Source organism: Phoxinus phoxinus, assembly GCF_949152265.1.
Source record: "Phoxinus phoxinus genome assembly, chromosome: 14".
Classification (NCBI taxonomy): domain Eukaryota; kingdom Metazoa; phylum Chordata; class Actinopteri; order Cypriniformes; family Leuciscidae; genus Phoxinus; species Phoxinus phoxinus.
In genome coordinates this window covers 9,925,844-9,952,702 of record NC_136889.1, presented here as the reverse complement: position 1 = coordinate 9,952,702, position 26,859 = coordinate 9,925,844, and the positions used below count along the sequence as shown (strand labels likewise).

At 37.6% G+C, this 26,859-nt stretch overlaps 2 protein-coding genes across 11 annotated transcripts in view; one reads left to right on the top strand and one right to left on the bottom strand.

Moving 5' to 3' along the window:
• The window catches only part of cep170aa (centrosomal protein 170Aa), a 41,241-nt gene extending 27,133 nt beyond the window's left edge, over positions 1-14,108 (bottom strand). For all 8 annotated transcript variants that reach the window (XM_079634543.1, XM_079634544.1, XM_079634545.1 and 5 more), the window contains exons 1-3: positions 13,895-14,108; positions 4,306-4,447; positions 1,634-1,723 (exon numbers count right to left, since the gene is read on the bottom strand). In XM_079634543.1, coding sequence (XP_079490669.1) covers positions 1,634-1,723; positions 4,306-4,410 — 195 coding nt within the window. In that variant the 5' untranslated portion in view covers positions 4,411-4,447; positions 13,895-14,108. The remainder of the gene's footprint in view (positions 1-1,633; positions 1,724-4,305; positions 4,448-13,894) is intronic.
• A 206-nt stretch (positions 14,109-14,314) lies between these two features.
• sdccag8 (SHH signaling and ciliogenesis regulator sdccag8) overlaps positions 14,315-26,859 on the top strand; it is a 38,065-nt gene continuing 25,520 nt past the window's right edge. For all 3 annotated transcript variants that reach the window (XM_079636359.1, XM_079636357.1, XM_079636358.1), the window contains exons 1-13: positions 14,315-14,585; positions 14,964-15,110; positions 15,283-15,371; positions 15,784-15,900; positions 16,025-16,150; positions 16,371-16,460; positions 16,556-16,620; positions 16,986-17,177; positions 17,925-18,063; positions 18,196-18,348; positions 19,736-19,870; positions 20,411-20,527; positions 20,732-20,874. In XM_079636359.1, coding sequence (XP_079492485.1) covers positions 14,522-14,585; positions 14,964-15,110; positions 15,283-15,371; positions 15,784-15,900; positions 16,025-16,150; positions 16,371-16,460; positions 16,556-16,620; positions 16,986-17,177; positions 17,925-18,063; positions 18,196-18,348; positions 19,736-19,870; positions 20,411-20,527; positions 20,732-20,874 — 1,577 coding nt within the window. In that variant the 5' untranslated portion in view covers positions 14,315-14,521. The remainder of the gene's footprint in view (positions 14,586-14,963; positions 15,111-15,282; positions 15,372-15,783; positions 15,901-16,024; positions 16,151-16,370; positions 16,461-16,555; positions 16,621-16,985; positions 17,178-17,924; positions 18,064-18,195; positions 18,349-19,735; positions 19,871-20,410; positions 20,528-20,731; positions 20,875-26,859) is intronic.

Sequence of the window (26,859 nt, the reverse complement as noted above, 5' to 3'; positions counted from 1 at the left end):
CATATACGTATGCTAAGAGGAACTTATCAGCATTTAGAAGTATTTAGCATAGCTAGTAGCATACAGATAATCTCAAAGGTAACACACAAACTAAAAGCCACAAAAAACAAAATCTGATTTCATATGGTATTTTATACAGGAATAATGGAAAGTTTGAAACAATACAAAAAAAAAACAAACAAAGACTTTCTTTTCCCGAATTATCAAAGGATTAAACAGCTCAATCTGGGCTTTTTTTCTCTCTTCAAAATCCACTTTAAAATTATACTAATTGAGTAATAATGATAAGCTTATGGTTTAATCTAAAAATCTCCTTGATTTCCAAATCGGTGAACAAATGTTTTACAGATCCCTCTAAACATATAACTACAGTGAGAGCCACCTCACAAAGTCTGAAAACATTCAAGGTGGTTATAGTGAGCTGTAAGGTCTGCTCTGTCTCAAATATCAGCCACTTCCTGCAAAGCCCAACAAAGAGGGGGAGCTAATCGCACTGACAAAGCACTTTTTCTAGAGCATTCAAGTTTAAAATTTCCATTGAAAAGCTGAATCAATCTCCTCCTCTGTCCTTCCAACAATATCCAAAGACCTTAAGATATTCTTCTGGAATGTGGGGTCACAGTAGGGGAATTTTTTTGTTTTATATTTTCACAGTAGGGGAATTTGTGCATGCTCTTCAGTTGCTGACTGCACGTTATTTCCCTTCATTCTGTTCAGTTTTCAACATGTGCCAACTTCAAATAAAGGAAAATGGTAGTTTCATGCAACGTCTGGGCTTGTTGTGTGAGGGTTTTGTTGAAAAAGGATCTTATGTCAACATAAATGTAAACGGTACTGAAACTGCTAAAAAAAAAGGTGGATAATATGCTGCACACACTATAATAGCCATTTCCTGCCAAAGCAGGACAGGAAGAGGAATTCTTAAGCATGACTCAACAGGAAGAGGTTGTAATTGGCCCCACGAGTTCTGATTTAGTCATGGAGATTCTACTAACCTCAAACAGACAGACATAATCTAACACAAACACAAACACAGACTCAGGAAAAGCAGGCTGAACCTTAATATATTACTACGGTTTAGAACTACCACGTAGTTCAAGAAACAAGTATGAAGAGGGAAGTTTGTATGTAATCTGTGTCAAGATTTAACAAGAGGCTGAATATACATAAAACGGAAATTAAAACTTTTAAAAAACCTAGCCTGTATTTTTTTTTAAATAATAATAATGTTTGGCTGACTGTACATTATCCTGCATATTACATGCTGACTGGCTAAATAATGGATGTGATTTAAACTGAAATCATTTCGTGTAAGAAGAAAGGGACTGTAAATGTGACATGTTATGAAGAAAGCACATTTATGTGGAAAACTGGTCAAATACAATATAAAATGACATTAGAATGTCACGACTCATGACTGACCAATCCCAATCAAGTACTCCAGAGAGTTATGTAAGAGGTTTTATTTATTGCTCAATAAATATTTATTTATTACTATAAATTGTTAGTTTTATCCGTAAACTTTACTATACTATTGTGCTTGATGTAAAACTTTCCACAATTTGTTTATTTAAAGGCAGTGTCATTCATTTATCAGAAATGTACCACTCCATTCACTATCGCTCTTACTCACCCCATTCAGGCTTCCTAGATCCTTCACTTTGTGCTCGTCACTGCTGGACTCGTAGTTGATGACAGCGTGCTGCTTGTCTACACTGCGAGACTGCAATCACAAACGGGTAAAAAAGCAGGAGTTACGAACCTGACACAGTTTGCGCTGAGCATTATCACTTCATAGATTCGTTATTATCGGAGTCACAGAAGTATTTTACCTTGTAGCAATGATAGAATTTGAAGGTGACATATCTCACGTTTGCAACATACCAGACATCTGAAGAGAAACGGTCTCTCACACAAGTATACAGATTTATTGTAGCCTCAAGTGAAGTCACATCACATTAGCGAAATTTTGCAGACAAAAAAGTTCCATTGTCTATTGTCAACAGCATAGAGATGTATGCAGCAAAACCCACAAAGAACTCACTTTAAGATTCAAACCACGCTATTTTCTGTAGGTCAAAACAGTAAATTCGTTTGACCAATGTGAAGATGTTGCAAATCTCAGTAGGGAAATCTTTCACCCTTTAGCGAAATTCCTGATCGCATGGATTCCTATTGAACTAACTGTATTTTGCCCATGAATATTTGCTGACCATTAACTAATGTCAATATTAATGGTTTAATTCATCTTCAGGCACTGTATCTTCATTTTAATAATGTGTTGATCAACTAGAGGAAAGGCCAATCTCCACATCTCTCGTTTGCAGACATTTTAATTAGGGCTGCGCAATATATCGAATTTATCGAAATATCGCAAATGTATATATGGCAATATGCATATCGCAACAGCATGCAATAAATGGGGTCATGAACCAAAGACAGTTTTTTTTTAGCTTTAATAAGTATCAGGATATATTTAATTCATACAGTGAAAACTAAGCAATGTTTTATTTTTATATTTTATGATTCAGTATCTTTTATTAAATAAAACTAATGTAGGATAACCTGAAACCCTGTGGTTTACACTGATGTTAAAATAACACTTCTTATGCTACAGTAAAACACTGATGTTCACTTTCAGAAGTTATTAGGATGTTTTCTTGTCATAAAAAGAATGTGAAACACATGTAGGTTATATCATTTTAAATATATTTTAAAGATAATTTAAGTTCATTTTTCACACTTTAAGAATTATCGTATCGCATATCGAATATTGCATTATTTAAGGAGTTATCGCATATCGCATTTTTCTTCAATATCGCACAGCCCTAATTTTAATGACAAGTGTAAGTTGCTCAGCATAAAACAAACATTAAAATGAACAAATAAATGCAACCACAGAAGTTTAAGGTGTAGAACCTATATATATATATATATATATATATATATATATATATATATATATATATATATATACTTAAAGTGAGTGTACATGAGCACAGTGGCTCTATTTTAAGCCACTCATCCTCAGTTCAGTGATAAGGAATCTAATACTTTACCAATCTATTTTGAGACAAACCATGTGACCACTAAACGTATTGTAACACAATCACATGATTAGATAGATTTATGCCTGACCCTAACATGGAAGGGTCAAAGAGGGAAATGGGGGTTTCCTGACTAAGCAAAGCCTTGTTCATGTCTAACAGAGACTAGTGTTTAAACGTCTGAAACCCCAGAGTCAGTTTGTTGATCTACAGTCAACTATACTCAACATTTTAAAGGCTGGTCTATGAGCATAGTATATGCTAGCCTGTGTTCACTATGTACTGGTAGCTGGATTTAAGAAAAGGCTTTTTGTTATTGTTTTGAGGCGCAAAGAAGATATTTCCATTAGAGACTTTTGACCAAATGTTTACTCAATCCCTCAGAAGGCCCTTCTCACCTCAGATATGCTAGGTGTTGTGAGAGGTCCTCAGCGCTTTGTTATGCGGTTGCTAATGATTCTAAGAGTTACACAGTACACAGCTTTTCTTCAAGTGGCTGATATTACAGTCTGTGTTGTGACACGTCAAGTTTGTTTTTGTAGTTTGACCAGGTTACTCAGCTCTCTAATGACATGACTGACACTCTCTCTCTCAATGTTTGGTATTACAGTCTATGATCTCGTAGTTCGACACTGTAGTACATCTAAAAGTGCATCATGAGCTGTTTGCCCCACTTTCTATTAATAAAGCAGCATGACTAACACATGTATACTGATGCTGAGGTAGATAGTAACAGTCATGCCACTTAGGAACACAACTTTCCTCCTGGGTATGACTTAATCTGTCTCCATCCTTCCTATGATCATTACACAGAGCTTGTGAAGTACACTACCATTCAAAAGTTTAGGTTCGATGAGATTTTTTTAAACAAACTCACAAAGGTTGCATTCATTTGATTAAAAATACAGTAAAACAGTAATATTGTGAAATATGTTTGCAGTACTCCAGTCTCTTCAGTGTCACACGATCCTTCAGAAATCATTCTAACATGGTGATTTGCTGCTCAAAGATTTCTTATTATTATCAATGTTGAAAACAGATGTGCTGCTTAGTGTTTTTGTTGAAACGTGATACTTTTCAGGATTCTTTGATGAATAGAAAGTTCAAAATAACAGCATTTGTTTGGAATAGAAATCTTTTGTAACATTCTACCTTTAAGTTTTTCATGTAATATTTATATTTTATTTCAGCCTTATTTCAATTAACGAAAGCATTTTTAGAAGTTTCACTTTTAACACTGAGATTCACCCTTCCTGACCTGTAGCATAAGCTCGCAGTCATCTCGACCCACAAAGATCATCTCACGGGGCAGCCGGTGCCGCGTACCCCCGCTGCTCACGAGGAACCAGGACGTGAGGCTCATCTCTGCACTCTTCTCCAGCCTCAGCCCCTACGTCATCCTGATGGACAGATAAAGAAACAGAGACATTTAAGAAAATCTTTCAGTCAATACCATTTCTCACTCCAAACAAACTTTTACAAAAGCTTTAATAAAAAAGGTGGAGTTTTATAAAGAGAAGAGATCATGTCCGTCCCACATAGACGTTTAAATTTGAACCGACAGTGGAATGTGGGTGGAGGGAGAGAGAGTGATCCGTTAGACCGCTCTGAAATCTGCTGTTTCTGAAGCTCCAGAAGCCTGGGACACTTCCCTCCTCCCTCGCTGCCTATGATCATTGCCAGATGCGGCAGGAAGTGATGTAGGCAACTTGGCTGCACACCCTACTGGGCTCTGGGATTTTTTTTCCCCGTTCTATGAAAAGGAGGTCACATTCAGCTGCTCCGGGCTACAGCTGCAAATGGTCTGGGAAGAGGAATTGAATGTATCCTCCTGACATACAAACCCACTAGCCCCTTCTATGTGACCCAGTGATACTCTGGAACCTCCTTTATTTGACAAAATACATGGTACTCCAAAGTATAATATGGTATATGTCCAAAAACAGCATTTCATTGGTATATGTATAAAACATCATTGAGTTATTCACAGCAATGTACAACCTCAAACACAGATGGACAAACAAAAAACATAGTTGGTCTCACTGACATCTGACCTACAATATAAGTCTCTATATAACTGTAATTATTGAAGAAAGCATGTCGGTCACCACTAATATCATACAGCACTCACAAGCAGCTAGGGCTACTTCACATTGGATATTATGAAAGCCCCATTTATTAGCATATCACTATGACAACAACTTGATCAATAATGGGTGCCGTTTTGAAAAATGGGCCCCATATTTGCTGAGAGTGCACTATGATTATACTGCTTGAGGAGCTGGAACACAATATCCACTCACTGAAATGCAATATAGCTAGCTGACTGACCTCCACTTACAAATTCTAAAGGTCTACTTATGGATGTAAATTAGATGTAACCAATATTTTTTTAAATGTACATAATTTAATACACAAAATATGAAAATGCAACTAATAATAAACTTTTGTCTATTCTGTACTTTTTGACAAATATAATACGCTCGTTATATGTTTTCACCAGACTTTTTTGTATAATAATAGTAAAGGGGGAAAAATAAGAATGTATTGCAATTTATTGTATAATAACTCTTTTGTCAGCCTGCGTCTAATGCGATAACATATAGGCTATGGAAGCTTGTTTCCGCCACGGAATAAACTAATTTAAAACTAATTTAATTTGCAACTTTTTAACTCACAATTCTGCCTTATTTTTCTCAGAATTGCATGATGTAAAGTTGCAATTGTGAGTTATAAAGTCAGAGGGGGTAAATTGCGACTTTTTATCACACAATTCTTAATTTATAACTCGCAATTATGACTTTTTATCACACAATTCTGAATTTATAACTCGCAATTACAACTTTTTTTCTCAGATATTATTGCGTGATATTAAGTTCTTTAAAAAAAAAACAAGCTTCCATAATAACACCATTACATAACAACAAAAAGTATTTTGTTTGAAAAGCCCAGTACTGCAAAAAATAAAGTTCCAAAACTAAACCCTGAGTGCTTCAGTCAACAGAGGTGTGATATTGGCTGTAGGATTGGGACAATGTGTCGAACAGGAATAAGTTCTGAGAAGTCCTTCAACAGAGATAGATTATATCTTGGGAGCTTGCAAGAAATAGCTGAATACTAGCAGCTGGGTTTTCTCTTTTCTGGAACACAAGCATTAATCGAGCAACCGCAGGAAAGCCTTAATACCCGTCAACTACCCACGGAATTCAGGAATAAGCACAACGTGGCATAGGCGCTCTGATGTGGTGCGATATAAAATGTTCTTATGAAAGAGCTTTGGAAGCTGGAGAATGTTCGTCAGTACCTTCTGATGAACACATGCATTCAAACCAATCTCAATCTTCAAACCCATCACAATCCCTGCATGGCTGCTGAGACAATCTTGAGAATAAGAATACTTAAAGACTTAATTTAAAAGCTTAAAACGAGAAGGCAAATCTGCAGACTTAACTCTTGGAGTGAACTTCACCTTCTTAGAGGCACACGTATGCTTAAGATTTCATGAGTCACCGAATAGATGCATCACTTTCTATTGAAGCAGCTCTGTGCCCCAAAAAGCTCCCCCTTTCTTCCAAACTGAGCGACATATGGTGTTTTTAATGGGTGAAAGGGTGATTTCACCATTCTGGCTGTGAGTGCATCCTCCCGCCTCAATGTCTGAAGAGATGGATTGTTTTGGGTTGACGGAGTGTGCAATGCACAGGAAGTGTGGCTAACGCTTCCTCCTGCACATCTCTGTCATCTTTAAGAGGAATGAGGCACTGATTCACTCTGGAATAAAAGAAGCAGCAAAGCTGGAAACCACCATTTTAATAAGGAATAACAACTGTTAAAATGCGACGAATTGTGATGTTTTTGTTGTACTACACATAAAAGTAAAACATGTTGTTTTCAGACTGGTGAATCTCGTGCATGAAGCTCTTGCATGACTTTCTGCATGAAGTCTACACCCATCTAATGAGATCTACGGCCATATGATGACACGTGTAAGTGTCCTCCCTAATTCCCCTGACCTCATATCGTGACCCATGAGTACTAGCCCGACCCATCTCTGCTGCAGCCCAGTCTAGCAAACAGATATTCTTAAAGGAACAGTTCATCCCAATAAAAATTCTGCCATTTTTGACAAACAAGTCAATATATGACATATATAAAGCAATAAATGTCACGCATGCAAAACCCGGACAAAATGCACACATTTAGATCCAACAGTGCAATTTGGACCCAGTGTGACTTATTTTCCAAAAGATACGGTATATGGAAAAGAGCATGTGAGTATTTTGCACCTTTTGTGTTCCACAAAAGAAAGTAAGTCATGTTTGGAACTACATGAGGGTGAGTTAATGATGACTGAATTTTCATTGTGGGATGAACTATCTTTTTCAAACTTACTGTGTGAGATTAACACTTCATGACAGACAGGCTTTAAGTACAGCTGATGCAATGTGACATGAATGTCGCTCATTCAGAAATGTAACGTTTCGCTATACAGTGTAGTCCTTGTGTCTGTGAATGCCAACTTGGCAAGTGAAGGATACAAGTCCTTGAAGTGATGTTGCAAGGCAAATAAACGGTGAATTATAACAACACTGCTAAAACAGTGAGAAAAAGTCAATGTTCTCACTGCTGCCATTAGTATCTCTTCACTGAGGCATCACAAACTGTTCATTTTATTGTCTCGGTTCATTGCTTTCATCTAACACATCACACTCAGAAATTAAATCTTCATCGTTCAATTTATCTTACAAAGCATTTGGTTTGCATTGTCAAAAAATGGATTCTTATTTCCAGAAACAGATGCTGCTACAATAAGCCTGAGGGCATCTGAGCCTTCTGTCTCAAACCTAGGAAGGCATCCACTACATTTCTGACTAGTCACCAGACAGTATACGCTAATCTATTTTAAGTGCACCTCTACAGTATATGCTAATGCTGGGAGAGAAAACGATCCACATCAATCTCAATGCTTAAGAAGAATACAGCAAATGGGCCTGACAGAATGAACAGTGGTCTTTCATTCAGATAATTCAAGGATATGTTACTTTGCACAGGAAGGGAATAGGCTAGATTTAGTGTCTTGTGTGTGAACAATGTATGTGTCATTCACCTTATTCCACAGACCATATCCTTCTGATATTAATAAATGAGACAATGCATTGTGCCTTTTAAAAATGCCTTTCCAATAATTGCCTAAAGGTGCAGTCACATAGCGAAATTTCAGTCCCAAATTCAGATCCATTGTTCATTATCAATAGTGTAGTAAAGTATGATGCACAGCTCACACAGAAGTCACTTTCACAACCAAAGAACTTTCGGTTGGTCAGCATGGCGAATTCATGTGACCAACTTGAACATCAGTGAAATCTGCATAGGGAAATATTTCGCCCTCACACTAAAAAGCTAAACAAATAGGCCTATGCACATTCAAAAATCTAGAAAAAAATAGTCAACTTCACTAAACATATATCAGATGTTGGACTATCATCAAAGGATTCAAACCTTAACAAAGGTAGCCTATAGCCTACCAGTGAAATAAATAATTAAAAATAAAAAAACAGAACAGAGTCTTTATCAACAAAAAGTAACCAAATGTAAAACAACACTGTACAGTCTTCACTGTTTAAGACTAGATTAATCCTACTAAATCTACTAAAGAACAGTGAGTAAATTTCTCTTGTTTTTTTGTCGTTCGATTTATTTTGTTAATATATTAAGCTGCTGTCACTTTAAAGGGGTCGTTCAGGATTTTGGACATCGGACCCCATTTTCAAGTTAGCCTGGTTGTTATTCATTAGTTTTCAAAAATTTTCATCCAGTCCTTACAGTTGCATAGTTCGCCGGTGCTAGGCTAGCGCGAGTCAATGGTATTTGCTAGCCTGCCATTAAAAAACATTTTAACCACTCCACAGTACACCAAAATCAAATAAATTATAACGCCAGACTGTCGATGTAAATGTCTGTTGAGAGAATAATGTTAGAAATCAAACTACCCTTTCATCGCATAGCAATAGTTATACTTTATTCCCTGTATTTATTAGCACAGTCTATAGCAGCGGCGGAGTGATATTAAGTTACCTAGGCAACCGAGAGAGCCGGTGTTCCACGTGACACTGACGCAAGTGTATTTACCTGCCGCTGACACTCATTACTACAGAAGCAGAGTACCGGTATATTTCACGGAAGAAATCTACATAGGACTATGGCCACGTTTGAAAGCCATGCCAATGTTTCAGACTTTGGAGACGATGGAGACGAGGAATGTGTTTTATTCAATGAACCGCACATGTATGTGCCGGAATACACAGACGAACAACTAATCGAGATGGATGCTTAAAGGGCAGAAAGAGAAAGAATGTCTGTAGAGACAGCAGCCGCTGGAGATGCCGTAGAGAATTCCTTAGTTTACAATTGAATGTTTTTCAATATCGTTGTTCAAGGCTTCTACTAGCTAGCTAGACGTCCCGACTGTAGTGCGCTTCTGTTCTGTGTTTACTTTTCGGCGCAGTACTAATAACCGGAGCAAAGTAAAATTATGCCGCTGCTGAGAAGTTCCTGTAAATGTAATGCGATCATTGAGATGCAAGAGTACTTTGATTTATAACATTATTCTCTCAATAGACATTTACATCGACAGTCTGGTGTTAAAATGTATTTGCTTTTGGTGTACTGTGGAGTGGGTAAAACTGTTTTTAATGGTAGGGTAGCATATACCGTTGCTAGCCTAGCACCGGCGAACTATGCAACTGTAAGGACTGGATACATTTTTTTGAAAACTGTCTCCACTGATGAATAACAACCAGGCTAACTTGAAAATGAGGTCCTATGTCCAAAATCCTGAACCACCCCTTTAAGACCTAATGCACGGATCCAATACTGATAACACATGCCATTTATTTCCCAACTGTTTATGTTCACAGTTTAGCAACAGTAGACTGCAGTTTACGGGCGGCAGTGGCTCAGTGGTTCATGTAGGTTGTCTACAAACTGAAAGGTTGGTGGTTCGATCCCCGGTTCCACTGGACCAAGTGTCGAGGTGTCCATGAGCAAGACACCTAACCCCAGCTGCTCCCGACGAGCTGAGTGGCGCCTTGCACGGCTGACACCGCCGTCGGTGTATGAATGTATGAGTGAATGGGTGAATGAGAGGCAAATTGTAAAGCGCTTTGGTGGCCATGGGTCTATGAAAGCGCTATATAAATGCAGTCCATTTACCATTTACCATTACCATTTTACATCAATCACTGATTTAGCCAATTTGGAGTTTCGACTTTTAGGGAGGAACAAAAGCGCACCGCTGTGAAGGAAAGAAATGCACCAAAATCACACAGCCCTATTTTTTGCTGTAGGGTTGCTGTCATTGCCATGTCTCTGCAATGTCGTAAAGAATGATTGTCCTTTTCAGACTCCTAGTACAACTCCCAGTCGAGTCCGGTGAATGTAGTGATTTTAGCTGCGCATCGAAAATTGTCTCGCGAGTTTTCCGTCATCTGGTCGGACTTTATCGGCCAATAGCGATCGTGATCAGATCACCCTTGAATCCTTCAACTACTACATATAAATTATACAAAAGAAAAATAGAGTTCAGTTCAGTCTCCCTAAAATAAACATGAAATATAAGTAAAATTCATTTTCATAGCTACGGCCACATCTTTGTGCAGAAAATGAGGCCAATGCAGTAAAACACGCTGAGAGAGCAAATTTGGGGATGCTGTAAAAGTACCATATGGCCACGAGAAGCAGACATCTCATTTACATCATCAGCATGTGGCAGGAGGACGAAATATCCATCATTAATCCAAATCTAATACACTTGTGACTAGACCTTATCAGAAACAACAAAATGTGTCCGTTGGGTGGTAATAAACACATAATGACATACTTGACACAACAGACCTACTTATGCAAATCAACAACCAGTAAATGTTTCTGACTAAGGGGAATTTCTGCTGCATGTTCAGACACCAAATCAGATTTACAATGAGCTACTGTATTCATTTAGTGAATTACACTACCGTTTTGTTTGGGGTCGGTAAGATTTATTTTAATGTTTTTGAAAGACCAATTATTGTGCTCTCCAAGGCTGCATTTATTTGATCAAAAATACAGTAAATCACATTGTAAAAGTATTACAATTTTAAAAAAATCACTGTTTTCTATTTTAAAATAGCCTTATTCCTGTGTTGACAAAGCTGCATTTTCAGCAGCTATTACTCCAGTTTTCAGTGTCACATGATCCTTCAAAAACACTTCAAAACACTGTTCGTAGTCATCCAGTTTGAAATGTTGACTAAACACAGAGGTTTTCCAGATTTTTCATCGCAATGTTCTCTCCATATTTACGATTCTTTGCAGCCTTTAGCCACTGCCTACAATGTACTGGATCCTTCACTGGAAGCCGAAAGTAACTCACTCCAGCTAAACGTTTAGGCCTACTCTATGAATTCTTGCACCCAGGAACAATACAAGTCAACACCATTATAACTAAAAGTTTGCAAAGAGGTATTTCCTACTAAAGCAAGGCGGCATTTGTCTCTAGTCAAGCGTATCCACAGCAGACTGGTGCCCAGTGCATGGGTGTTATTATTAAAGTTGTCCTACCTATTTGGCAAAGGGGGAGACAACAGCATTTTTTCTTTGTTTTCTCTGGTCAGGTAGCAAAAGCACATGTCAGAAATAAAGAGCAGGGTTAAGCTAGCCAGTGGGCATAGAGAATCCAGACTGGCCTGAAGATGATGCAATCATCTGATCATCACATAGACAGCCAATTATATGGATTTGCAATATGATAGCATGACCCCCAACAAAAAGCTTAAGATATTACATTTAGCAAATGCATATGCAAAGTTATTTTGTAGGGTTTATTAAGGAGGGAAATGATCACTTATATATTATCTGATAAATACTGTTTTAGTAACTAATGCTGTGAGCATGTGATTCTCTCCGTCTTCTTTGTAAATCAACATTCAATTGGTACTTCCGTATAACAACAGGAAGTTCACTGGATTGGTCAGTCAACATGATCCAACTGGATATGATGCTGACTTATACATAATTCATGATTTGGGGCCCGGGGTTCACAAAAGAAAGATTTTCTTGTGAAAGCCCCAGTCTCAGTGATATGTTTTGGTCTGGTTCTAGGATAGTTGTTGTATTTCCTCTCTTAGTGGATTTAAGCTCTAAATCAGACAAATCCTGCAAGATGTCTTATGAGCCATAAAACATCCCAGAAAATTATTCAATTCATTCCGTTCAAGTTCAATTCCATCTGTTTTTCTTTGTTTCAGTGTTTTCTTTGTTTTATCTCAAGAGAATCAATAATTAAAAGGTAGTCAAAAAAGCAAAATAAAACAAAAACATTGTCTACTACTTTGTCTGTGACAGTACAGAAACAATTTAGCTTTTTAGAACCCCAAAAAAGATGGACTGAAAACAGGATCTGGAGCATGACATGCATTAAAAACAGCTGGCTCATAACCTAGATTGCAATACTGAGGGGAGAGTAACAGATTAGTCAATCAAAATACACTAGAGGAAATGTGCAAAGCTATAACAGTTAGCCTACACCCCAAAACAAAAAGATGACAAGGGTAAAAGCAAACACACCCTGACCATTAAATTTTTTGTAATTTTTGTTGTCACTGTTTGACACACAAAAATTACACATTTTTTAAAATTAAGTATGAGTAACTTAATAATTAACTAAAATCAGTTGCAAAAACTTATAGCAGTTTAGAAAAAGGAAAAATTTGTCTAATCTATTTTTTTTGTTTCTCTACATATTAGATAATACAAACATTAAGCAGGGTCAAACTAAAGGCCTACAACTTTGGTCCTGCAGAAAGAAAACTACGGTATTAATTTAACCTGCTCTCCAGTGGAGTTCAAATAACAACTGAAATGTATGGACACTGAATATGTCAATATTATAAAAAAATAAAAAATACTGTCTAAGTTGGCAGCTCAACTCACTAGGTTTTGAGAGACAGTCACTTTTAGGCTTCAAGTCCCAATAACGTACTTATAACAAACTCAAGGGAAGTAACAAATACATCAGAACCCCTTGTTCAAAAATTAATCAACACCATTTAGTAACAAACCATATCACAAAGGGCAGTTCACTGTCAAGAAGATGGCTATTTTGACACTATACAGTTTTCCTCTAAAACTAGATAGCAAAATTTTAATAACAAGGTATAAACATTTTGTATCGTTGAAAAGTGTCAATACTGCATCCAAAATATATGTAGGCCAGATGTAGCAGAACAAAACAAGAGCCTTTGTCAAAACAAAGGATTCTGCGCAGTGCCCTTCACAGTGTGCAGCAGTGCCCGGCAAATCATCCAAATCTCTTACACACCCGAATTACAGTACTGAAATATTGTTGTTTTTGATGGTTCGCTGCGATGGAGAGCAAATATTTCGATACTAAGCAAGATGCCATGCGTTTGGGCAAACTGGTGACCAGTGTCCGTGTGTTCTTCGTGCACCATATCCTAGTCATCTAACTCACTATTTCATTTATACACACATTAATACCTCCGTGTATTAGAATATCAATGAAGTACACACAGCGTATGGTAAAAACACGCATAAAGACAGGCGGTGCTCGTGGTAGTGAATTCATTCAATATGATAGAACGGGCTAGCAGTGTCCTGCTATTACATTTACGGTATCCTCCTGACCACACGATAAGATCAGATCCCAGGAAAAGCGTGCATTCTGTACACCTCAGGCGTATGGATGGCAAAATACGAACAAATGGATGAATATGCTAGCGTTACTATTGATGCCTTATTGTTGTGTGCACTAAATATACGAATGGCTCTTTATAAGAACGCTCACTCACCCTTGCTCTTCTTTTCGCTGTCAGTTTTATCCCAGGCTTCAATGCAGCAGCTAAACGGTTTTTGTAGCCCAGCCCAGTGTGTATCCCCACGTCTCCTATTTGCCTCAGTTGCTCAGCAGCAATAACGCTATTCCTAACAAATAGCGGCGACATACGGCAGCCTGGAATCAGGCAAGTAGGACAACGTTTGCAGTTCCAACACAGTCCGGTGGGCGTGTCCTAGTACAATGACTGACGTATAAAATCTTTTAGAGATTATTTATTGTTTTGGGTTATACAGAATGAACGTTGGACGTAAATATATATATATATATATATATATGTAAAAATAATACGTTTTTTTTTTTTTTTTTACAGTAAACGGTCGATCGTAAGTAGCGGAAATGCACCTCTTGTAGTTTTTTACTCCACTCTGAACTAGCCAATTTGATGTTTTAAAAAACTACAAGTCCCCGTTGTCTTTGCGTGGTTTACGGAAGAGCAGCACCTCTGCCATGCAACCGTTGACGTCTTTTTGGACGTCGTTCATTGATACAATACTACATTTTCAGTAACACTGAGCATGAGAAATTGTGTGTAATATTCACAAACAAACATTATTGGCTTTATTACGTGTTTCTGGCAACAATGAAACCGTCCCTGGACTCAGACGAGGAGGAGGAATTAGGAACATTACAGAAGACATTGAGAGGTGATGTTTTTATAGATAACTTAGAATATAGCCTAATTAGGCTGCGTTTCAGTGTTTCTCTCCATAACGCTGTAATATTGAAAATGATACTACAGAAAGCAAATGATGCGATGTAAACAGTTTATTCACACTTTAAGTGACCCCCTGACAGGACATTATCCATTGTAAACACTGGCAACAATATCATTTGTTACCACAGAGCACCACCACTATTTTTGTATCTAACACAATTAAGTTAAGTTAGATACACAAATACTCAAACTTGTTACTACATATTTGAGATTCAGCACATTATAGGTTATTTAAGTCATGTTATCTTCTATATTCTTATTTTAAGCTATAAAATCAATGTGTGGATTTGTGATTTCAATGTTTAAGAGCGAGCCAACCGCAGTATCCAGCACCTCTCCAGCATGTTGGCCAGCCACAGCTCTGACTCTGAGTCTTCAGAACCAAAGCAGCAGCAGGAGATGCTCAGTCCTCTGCTGAAAACCCCCTGTATGCCAGTTCAACAGAGTGAAGCAGGTACAGATCATGCTGGAAGAATGTTACTTTTCTGATAGATCATCATTACGAAGGACTTCATGACATCCTGCTGATTTGAATGGTCTAATCCAGTTTATACAGAGATCTTCTGGACGAGAAGCCTTATTTTTGTGTAACTGCTTTATTATTATTTTTGCTTATGTTTTTTCAGTCAATCAGCTGCGTTCCTTGCTTCAAAAGCAGTCCAAAGATGCAAATGTTCAATCACCTTCGCCTTCTAAGAGGAAATTGGCAGGAAGGGTACACTGTTTATTGCTTACTCCAGGGTTTGAGTTGATGAAAAGCTAATTAAAAAAGCTACATAAAAATGTAAAAAAAAAAAAAAAAAAAAAAAAAAAATAGAATTTTATTAAACGTTAACATTTTAGTTGCTTACCTGCATTAACTAAACAGTAGAAAGTTGGCGCTTGTAACGCCAAGGTCATGGGTTCTATTCACAGGGAAAGCAAGAATTGATAAGAATGTAAATGTGTACCTTTAAATGCAATTTAAGTCGCTTTGGATAAAAGCGTCTGCCAAAGGCATAAATGTAAATGTAATTATATTATATTAAATTACATATTATATTGCTCTTATTTGTAACTTGCTCAATGTTAACATTCATCTGTGCTTAAAAATCTAATATGTGACCAATATTAATTGTGCTGTCTAGCAAAGATTCACGGATGAGGGCAGTAGCAGTCTGCCTGGTGTTCATGACTTGGTTCCCATCATCCACAATCAAACTGAGTACATTCAGCACCTGGAGGCCGAGGTCAAGTTCTGCAAGGTCAGTCATGTTAATTAACATGAGATATTATCTGTGAACTTAAGTCTTATAGTCAGAGGCTTGATAATGGGGGATTCCCCAGTAGTCTTCGTAATTGTGTGTTTGTTTTGTTTCATTTCTAAAGGATGAACTCCTTGGAATGAAACAGAGAGTGAGAGTGGTAATCATGGAGAATGAGAAACTACACGAGGAGCTTAAAGCAAAGGCGGTTGAAGACACTCTTAAAGAATACACATTTGCAAACAGCACGGTACTCTTTTCCTTGAGGCTTTTTGTTATGATGCCGCTGATAGGAATGGCAAATGTGACACTATAATGACACAATTTATGAAAATAGCTTGCAGTCTGCATACACATACAGTATAGACTTTTTGTATTGTTTTTAAATGTGTGCATAGAATTTTGTCTCAACGTCTCATATTCTGTGATTTTTATTTTGTTGCCTCTGCTTTCTATTTGATAATTTTCAGTTAAACATGGAGCTCACACCAGAAAAGACTTCAAAGCAAAGACTTGGCTCCATTAATCAAGCTGAGGACCAAAAGTGGAAGAAAGAAATGGTATTTGTGGTTAAACATTCATGTAGCTGAAAATGTGACATGAATAAACGGACTGAATATGCACCAAAAGAGTGATTTCCATCTCTTTCTCTAAGGAGCAGCTGAAGTGTCTCTATCAAGCTCAAACGGATACCCTGGAGGCTCAAGTGGTCTCCCTAAAGTAAGTGGGCTTCAATCAGTGGCCAAGCCTGAAATATTTTCTCTCTCTCTAAATCAGACCACACTAAAATACACTCTTACAATCTTATTGAATTACAAATTTTATTCATTTGCATTGCTAAAAAGTCACATAAAATATAATTTTAGCATACATTCTGGAGTGAGAGCACATCCCTGATTATAAATTCATATTGCTGAAAATGTAGATTGCCTTAGTGTAGGTCAATGTGATTTATAGTCCTTTGCTCTTAACAACAGTCATTGTACTTATTGCGCATCTGCAATATTTGCACTGATGCTGTCCACCAATAGAAAGAATCAGTCATTATATATGCATAATGCAACAATCTGCATGTGTTTGTGTAGGAAAGACTTGGCAAGCATTCAGAAGGAATATGAGGAAACGAAAGAACGACTGAGGCACAAAGAAGCGATGGCTGCGGCGGTGGGCAGTGGTCAGCGTGTGGGTGGTCTGTGTCTGAAGTGTGCCCAGCATGAAGCGGTCCTGGCAGAGACGCACTCCAATGTCCATGTACAGAGCATTGAAAGACTCACTAAGTAAGTGTGTTTTAAATGTAAGTATGTGTCTAAGACCTGAAATAATTATGTCATTCTAGATAGATTTCAAATAGAAAAGGTAGGCTTTTTTTTTTTTACTCTTCTAATATTACCGTTCATAAGTTTAGAGTCGGTAAGACTTTTTAACATGTTTTTGAAAGATGTCTCTCATGCTCACAAAGGCTGCATTTATTTGATTGACAATACAGTAATAACAGTAATAATATAGTAAAAATATGATTGCAATAATTAAAATAGAAATCTTTTGGTACATTATAAATGACTTTAACTTTGATCAATTTAATGGGTCCTTTTTATTATTATTATTATTTTTTTTTTAACATATTGACTCCAAACGATTTTAATGAAATTATAAGTATTTATAATTTAAAAAAAATGTAAAAATCACAGATTAATTGATTATTGAATATTCTGTTAATTGCAGTCTGATATTTTTTATAAACTGGATTTACATTTGGATTTTCAAACACACTGAATAACTTTAGAAATAGTGATGTAGCAACTGCCTTGCCCTTGGTGTCAAACATCTGGGTTAATTAACACTGGTGGGCTCCTCTGACCACTTTTATTGATCTGTGTTGATTTAGTCAATTATTTTTCCTCACAGCAAGGTTGAAAGAAGCCTTGACTGGTCATGAAGCTAATCTGCTGCTTTCCTGATTGTGTGTCCGATCAATGTCTGCTTTCAGTAACTTGATGAGATGCCCGTGTTTGTGTCTCTGTTAGAGAGCGGGACGAGCTGATGACCGTGCTCTGCTCTCTAAGGGCCAGTCAAACTGAGGCCCAGCAGAGAGAGTGGGCAGCCTATCAGCAGGTTAAACAGGCAGTGGAGATGGCAGAAGAGGCAAACCTGGAAAAGACAAGAGTATGTGCCAAAATGATTTGAATATGAGTTTTACTGCTTTGCCTGATCATAAATACTTATGGAGTACTGTGTAGACTAGAGATAGATATACTCATTGACCTTGACCTTCGGTCTGCCCCTGTGTACCTGCAGGCTCTGGTGCAGTGTGAGCATTTCCACAATGAGCTGACTAGACAGCGGGAGAGGCTGGAGAGAGAGCTGGCATCTGAACAGGAGAAGGTCTCCCAGGCCAGGGAGGCAGCGCGTTCAGAGAGCAAGAAAGAGAAAGAAGAGCTCGCCCAGACTGTTAGTTACCCTACCTTATTAAGAAATGTTTTCTTACTTCACATGTATGCTGAGATATTCAACGGACTAGTATGACTGCCTATGTTCAAAAAGACTGGATGGTTTGACAAAGCTAGTTAATGCTGCCCCCTAGTGTAATTTTAATTGTGGCACACAACTACAATTTTGACGGATGACTTCAGATTCAGGCTTTTTTTTTTTAAATAGGAGGGATGACGTCAGAACCTGGAAGACTTATTCTGCACTGGTTTCCATAAGATTTTCCTATTGTGTTTTATAATGGGGTTATAAATAGTATAATAATAAGGTCTGTAGTAAACATAACTTGACGATACTAGAATGTTTTTTTCTGCAAGATAAACTGCACACACTCACACCCCAAACTTTTTTATATAGTTATTAAAAACATATTATTTTTAAAATCAACATAACAGCTTCAAAATGCGTGTTTTCAATATGGGTGTGTGTAATTTACGTTGCAGAGAAAAACATCCAAGTATCGTCAAGTTATGTTTACCACAGATCTTATTTTACTTTTACACACCACTCTATTCTGCACTATTTACTAATTATGAGAACTGAATTAAAGCTCAGGTTTAAACCAAACTAAAGAGAAAACCTTAGTTGTTTAAAATATGTTTTATTTATTGTTGTATTGAGGTCTAAAAATCTGAGACTACCAATAAGACCACTGTTTTGCATTCTTATATTTAAATGTACTTATTATTTTTTATTAATTTGAAAGACAATTCCAAAATGACTTACAAATAAGGAGTACAATCCTACATTCTTTTTTTCTAATTCAATGCATTATTACATTACAAATTATAGCAATTACATAACAATTTGACTTTTTTTTTTTCAGAATGTTGTAATATTTGGTTTGTGCCCCTTTTGCTTTAATGACCGCAGCACCTCAGTGGCATCTTTGATCATTTTCTCTAGAATGATTTGAGATGATCCAGAGCATCAATTATGTGGCCATCTGCACAAAAAGTAACATGATCAATGTCACTTATGAACTTATTTGATTAGTGATCTAGAAATAGTGCAGGATGTAAAAAAAAAAAATCTTATTCATGCTAGTGGCTAATAATTGTTTCTTTGTTTGACAAATTTTCCATTCTTAACAGTTTCTGTTATTTTTAGGTTTCAATATATCTAAATAATAATAATAATAATTTTGTGGAGTCTCTGGCCTTTGGGCTGCACTATACATACTCAATTTAAGTGTATTAATAGTCCTATACAGTGGTTCCAAAATATTTTGAAATTCAAGCCACTCTTGTATTTTATATAAAACCATTATATTATAATATAACCAATGTCACTAATCCGTTAATATCACTAATATAGCAAATATAATTGTATTGTTACCAACTGTAAGGTGACCAGTCTGTCTCAGAGAGTGGCTGAATTGGAGGGTCGGCTGGAGAGAGGAGAGAGAGACCGGAACTCACTCAATGGCCAGCTGGAGGAAGCTTATAAGAAGCTCACCGCACAGGAAATGGACAGCAGCAAGGTACATCCCACTGTAAAACTTGACATTAATGTTGTTTAGGGAGTCCAAAGGCCCGGATATATTTGCGCGCAGTTGAGTGTGCAAGCCTTTCAAAGTATACACCTTTGGACATGAGCGTGGAAAGACACGTCCAGCGCGTGAACAGTATCTAGTTGATTTTGTTTTCAAGCACTCAATTTGCACATGCGCTGTTGAGTAATTCACCAGTTTTATTAAAGTCAGAGTGAATTAGTGTTTGCAATTTCAGTTACATAATGTTATGTATGTTTGAGCACCAAGAAAAACATTTAGTCCAAGACTTTTTGTTCTTTTGTATGGAAAATGTCTAGGCACTAGATGGCAGTAGAACTTTATTATTAGCAAAGCTAATGAAGTTGATGCAGCAAAAGCTCTAGTATACATTTTTGGAGCTGACAGAAAGATGCAGCAAACATCTTCTCAATGAATCAGTTTAGAATGTGTGAATTAACTGTTTTCTCCTGAACAGGAGTATTGAAACTTACCTTGGATTTTGCATTAAGCCACATGTATGCTTGTCAGGTATGTGCGGAGCTGCGTTTTCTGTTGAGCCAAGCTCAGCTGAAGAAAGAGGAGGCAGAGAGAGAGGTGAGGGACATCAGCTCTAAACTGGGCCGCCAACTAGAACTGGTTGAGCAGGTAAGATAAACTTTTATCGGTCATACGGGAGAGAGTCTGCCATTTTTTTTTTTTACCAACAATTTTGCAATTCACAGTGTTACTGGTAAAAAATTGTATTTACTTCATATGTAAAAAAAAAACAGTTTTGATGAACAGTAAATTGTTTTAATGCCAAAATGAATAATGGCTTGGTCTCACTCTCTCTCCTCTCACGGGCTTCAGGAAGTACAGAAGTTGGGTGTGGAGCTGAGCGGTTACCGGCAGCGTTTGGAGGAGGCCCAGAGGGCAGAGGGCCGAGCCCGGGCGGAGGCAGCCGGCCTGGCTGAGGGGCTAAGCCGCGCCCAGCGCCAACTGCACCTCACCAGGTAACCCCCTTAATCCTATTACATGCCACAACACTGCGCCTGTCCACTGGCCCCAATGCAGTGCCAGCACGCCGGCAGGAGGGCACCCGCACTTTATTAAATCGCCACTAGCCACCGGCTGCCACCGCCACAGTCCACCACGCACCAGGAGAACAGGGCCGGAGAGAGGGGCACATACTGTCTCTCTCCATAACATCACTCAGTTTAGTAGGGAGTAAAGCTGAAATCAGTTAAGACTTCTGACAGGTTTTCTCCTAAGAACTTTATTAATCTATTTATCGTTATTTGTGTAGTTCAATATGGAGTAGTGCATATGCGGCGTCTCATACATTTATACATTTTCCACATATGTGCACATTTCACTCGTATTCGTATCCATGATAATGAGCTGGCGTTAAACATAAATGTATTTTGGTTGTTAAATTAAATTCACACCATTTAATTAAATCAAAAGCAGACCCTCTATGTGGAGCTATCACCATTTTTTTTATTTTATCAGAAGATATTACAGCAAAGATGTTGTCTTATGAATCAACGCCACCTTTTGTGTTGAATGCTTGTTGTCATGTGATATTCAAATCTTGGATTATATGTGCATCTCGCAAATTTCTCCTCAAACTTTGATGAAAATCGTACCAGAGTAGGTGATAAGCGAATAAACAGTGTTTTTCAGTAACATTTGTTCAACTAATCCCAGTTTATTAGAAAGCAAATAGATTATAGCTCCAGATTTGGAAGAATAGATCACATTTAACACTTCCCACCCTTATTATTATATATGACAGAGAAAGTTTTTGCCACAGAAAGACACTCACATTACCGTTAGATGCAATTGAACATATAAGTTCGTTACTAAAAATTTGAGTTTCTGCCAGCAAAGCCCAAAGGAACTTTCTGTATCTTTAATTAGCTTTTTTATTGCTATGTATATTTAGTGGCCCCAAAAAGAATTTGGACACTTAAGTCACTTAAAAAAATGTGTGTATGTTATTGCATGAGATCCAAAATTTCAAAGAATGTGTCATCTGCAAACAAATCATGCTTTTCTCAGAACTAACTTTTTAGCTATTTTTAGCAGTTACTTTTAATCAATTATTGTCGATAAGATGATTTTAGTGGATGTATAAAGTCAGTTCCCCTCAAGTTTACACAGGTGTCCAGTCAGAGTAACTATTGTTTTAGTTAATCACATTAACTATAAACATGATCATAGTGACAATTTTACAATTACATAAGATACAAATACATAATTTTGAACAGTGTATCGAAAGACTTCTTTTTGTGAAATGTTTTGCTTGACAAGTGTGTTTGTGTTTTTAGGTTGCCAGTTGGTTTAATATATTTTGTAATACAATGTACATTCATTTAATTTGTCACTTAAGTGTCCAAATACTTTGTGGTGTCGCCATATTTAGTTATTTGATTGATTGATTTAGTTTTAAAGCCTGAGATTTATAGTATTCAACTTTAGTTAGAGCATAACGTAAATTACATTTTCAACTTATACATTGAGCCTTTATTTGTTCTGTATTATCATACTTGATTGTGTACTGGCATGATGTAATTGACATATGATAGTCAAGTAGTCTCTGCCTTGTACTGTTGTCCATCCTCTAGTCTTTTACTAGTGATTGCAGTGGTGCGGTCACTGTGCAGTTAGTATGTCACACTGACCTGACAAGGGTCTAAAGTGACCAGATCAAAAAGGATTTAGTTTAGTTTTTACCTATTTTACAATAAGTACAATTATGCTGAAAATAACTGTACATACATTTATTTTATTCAGAGATTGGATAGTACTCCACCAACCAAAGAAATGTAACAGTCTGATATATATATATGGCGTTTAGCCGTTTACGTCCCCCTAGTTAGGAATCATTGTCTGTTTAGGTTTTGTGACATTTCTCTGCCCATTGAATGATGGCCCACAATGAATCCATCCATTTCCATGTTTTTGTGGATGTGTCCTACCCCAGCTTTAAGCGTAGGTAGTGCTGAAGCCTCAGTGGGTTTGAATGGCACTGGGGTCTCCATTCCTCTTGAGGAAGTGGAGATTTTACAGCATCTGCCACAGAGCTGCACAGCTGCAGAGGAGGGACAGCATCTGTTCACAAGGGAATTCAGTACTTAAGTATTAAGACTCGGTCATGTATTGTTTATAAATTACCATAAAGATTCATGCTGTTGCAGAAATATTAGAGAATAATTTGAGTCATTTGTTTACATTTGGAAAAGTACCACTGTGCATGAAAACGATCCAGATGGTTTTTATGGAGTATAGATTATTTGCAACAGCAGGTCTAGATAAACTCTTGCATTTGATGTTATTACACAGCAGATGAATGTAGTCCTGCATTGCTAGTTCAGTACACCTTTTTAATGTATATTTATTGTCATGTTGACACTGCATTAGTTTAGTCTGCGCTATGCAATTTTTGTGTCTTGATCTTATGAATTCATTCAGAAAACAGAAAAATGCAATTTATCCACACAATAACTTCAACACACCTCCTCTGTGATGATGTTTTCAGTTTCTGAATTCAATTTCTTTTTGATATGTTGGACATAATTTAAAAAATGTCAAGCTTAATCGCCATGTGGTCACAATGATCCAAAAAGTCTGAAATTCTTTGACATTTTGAAATTCTTTAGCATAATTTTGTATTATTATATCTTTAAAGGAATCATTGCAAGAGTCGTAGCAAAACATTTTTCACTCATTTACAATATTAATAGTATGCTGGAGAATTTTGTTCTTTAAATCAGTCAAAAAAATGAAATCGACTTCCTTAAGTGTAACCAACAAGGAGAAAGCCATTGGCTGTCATGTGACAAGAAATTCACAAAAAAGGACCTTTATGGGTTTGCAAAATATAGTATAATATGACCTTTTTATGACTTGGTGAAAACTTGAGAACATAATACATTGTATAAATACATTTTAACATATATTTGGAAAATAGTGATTTGGTTGTGTACATTCTCATATGTATGGAAAACATAATTTTTTTCTTAGTTTTTTTAATGAATAATGATTGTAAACCGCTTTGGGTTTATAGTAGTACACATGAAAGCGCTATATAAATGCCTCATTCATTCAACACAAGTACTTGAGAAGCAGTGTGAACTAGTTTTTTTTTTTTATCATTTTATTGACCGCATCGTGGACAGAGATGAAAAGATGACTATTAATTTGCTTGTCCATGTGATGCTTATCTAGTTATATATTTTGATTTATAAATAGAGATTTCCTTGTCTTTTAACAACTTTTTGTTGTTAAATTATTGAATATATTACAGCACATCACTTTCTAGGGGTCCAGTCCATAATTACATTTTTTGATCAGAGCATTATTGAAATGTAAGATTTTGCTGTGATTAAATGAGGCTGTATTAACATAAAAAAAAAGTTTGGGCAGGATGCTGGCCTTTAAACGCTCTCTGCTTCTTTTAGATGAGACAACAAAATGGCCTGCTGAAGATCAGAGTGGTTAAGCTGCTGACAGGCCCTGCTTTTGGCAGCAGAGAGTCTTTTAGCCACTGTACGCATGGTGTGGATGTGGACTGCCAGGGCAGGTTCTTTGGGCCAGGCGTAGTGCACAGATGCAGCAGACATCTGTGCATTCTTTCTCTCTTCCTTGAGGCTAATCCCTCTTTTTCCCATCTCTCTGTTGTCTTTACTCTCCTACACCACCTTTGCACGTACATAAATGCACATGTACCGACCTGCAGGGGTCCCTGTGACAGAGGGCCAAGGGGACGGTCATGTGGGGACCCTCTCTGTGTCACTTCCCCTTTGGTGGGTGCTCATACAATCAGGACCTCTGAAGTCAGACTTTGACTTTTTCCGTTCTCGTCTCACAGCTTGGATGATCACAGCTCCCACCAAAAGGATGGGCAAAGCAGTTGTCTTTTGGTTTTTTCATTTTTTTTCTCTCGTTCTGGCCCCCAGGCCCCCCGTGCACATGCTGGGGAGGGCCGGCGGCTCCAGTATTGGATCATCAGCCAGCTGTGCGCTGGGCAGCAGAGGATCTATCATAATCCTGCCGCTCTGTTCTCTGCCTTCTGACGGCTTTGAGCCCAGGCTTTATTCGGTTTGTTTGTTTGCTTTTGTGCGCTCGTGCCTTTTTGTCATCCCTCCCCCACTCCTTCTTTCTCGTGCACCCACCCTCCCACTTCCCAACATTCGGCAGACCCCATAGGGTGTGAAAATAAAGAGAGAGAAATGTGTGACGGTATAAAAAAAAAGTTGCCTTGTTTTGCCATGCCGCTTTACCAGCCGCAACAGATTTTCCCCTTTGCTTTTCTGTGTTTGCTGGAGTTCACTGTGGTTTGGAACAGGACACAGGGGCTCACTTTGTTCCAAATTCCCTCTCTTCTTCAGCAACTCAAAATTTTGCAAGCAAGCGGTGACGCTGGCAGCGGGGCTTGAAGTTTTGATCCAACAAGAACCATGTTGCGGTTTGTAAAGGAGAACCTTCAGGCATAAGTATGGATCTGAAAGTAGGAAATATTCACAACTTCTCTGTCGAGAGCTTAGCAGAGAACCTGGCCCTCTGCGCACAGTAAACCCTCATACTCAAAGCTACATCCACCATATTGGCTAGTGATTGGTTAATCGGCACTGAGAGACAGAGAATGACAAGAAAAAAGCCTGCTAGAAGTTTTTGGGGATATGAAATGATCAGCCTTGTCTCTCTTTGGCTTATCTTTGTATGTGAAGTGGAATTATTTGAGCAAAAGGCTTGATGGTGCTTGATTGTCCACGTCAATAAGGCCTCATTGTAAGCTATGAGGGAATCTGGCTTATATTGACATCTGAGCTGTTGCTGAACATGTTAAACATGTTAGCACAGAGGAAGACTGGACATATCCAGACTTTTGTTTTGTTTCTTTTTACTTTTATTTTGTAAGTTGTTCAATGACATGATGCTTTTCTTGTCCTATCAATTTGTTAAAAAAACTAAAAAGTGCACAAAAAATACCCTTTAAACGTTTTCATTTTTATATTTTTTTGAAGAGCATAATGTTAAAAATGTAAGGGTTATACAATTGTCCTGAAATCATAATGAAGAAGAAAAAAAGTCTTAAAATATCAGATAATTTAATCTTTTTAGAGCAAGGTTAATTCAGATTGTAAAGTCTCATGTTGTGTGAATCCCCAAAAATGTAATATTGTTTTGAATTAATAATTAATTATGTTTGTAAGACAATACCTTAAAACATTAAAAAACTTAAAATATATTTATGTACTTTTGAAAATGATCAAGATGTACACTCGCATGTTTTGAGTTTTAACTTAATGGTTACACCACATTTTTATTGAATTATTTGTTAATTGAACTTTTCTTGAAAATGGTAGAATTTTTTTTTTTTTAAACCACATGAAACCAATATTAATTAAAAAAAGGAGTAAATTTCAAAGAAATTGGCAGGTTTTGTAAACTAGATTTGTATTTTTTTTGGTCATGGACATGACAGTCTTGTATGTCATTGACCCAGAACTCTGGTTGTTGGGGTGTGTCATTGACTCGTCCTCTCACTAAGTTCTTGTGCAAACTGGGCAACAAGAACCGTGAGACCAACTGCAGTGTTGGCATTAAAAAAGTTGTTCATCCCACCCCAGAATTCCATTAAACTTTGCACGCCTCTCTGCTTTCCCTCGGCCATGTGTGAGCGCGTGGAGGATGACAATCCCCTGAAAGGTGGAGAATCGGAAAATGAATAAAAGAGGGAGCAGATGCAGCCCCATGCCAGAGGGAGGCTGCCGCGGTGAGCAAAGTCTGCCGTGCCACCAAACTGCTGCAAACCAAGTCGGCGGGAAGCGCATGTACCATCCGACAGCAAATAAAAGAGCGTAGCCCGCCGCCCCTTGTCAGCAGTAGTAGTGAACGAAATGGGGGCCGCCGCCAGCCACGAGAAGCCGTGTTAGCGCTTTGGGGTGAGTGCGGGCACGGGCACTGGCAGGTAGCGGGGCGGTGTGCAC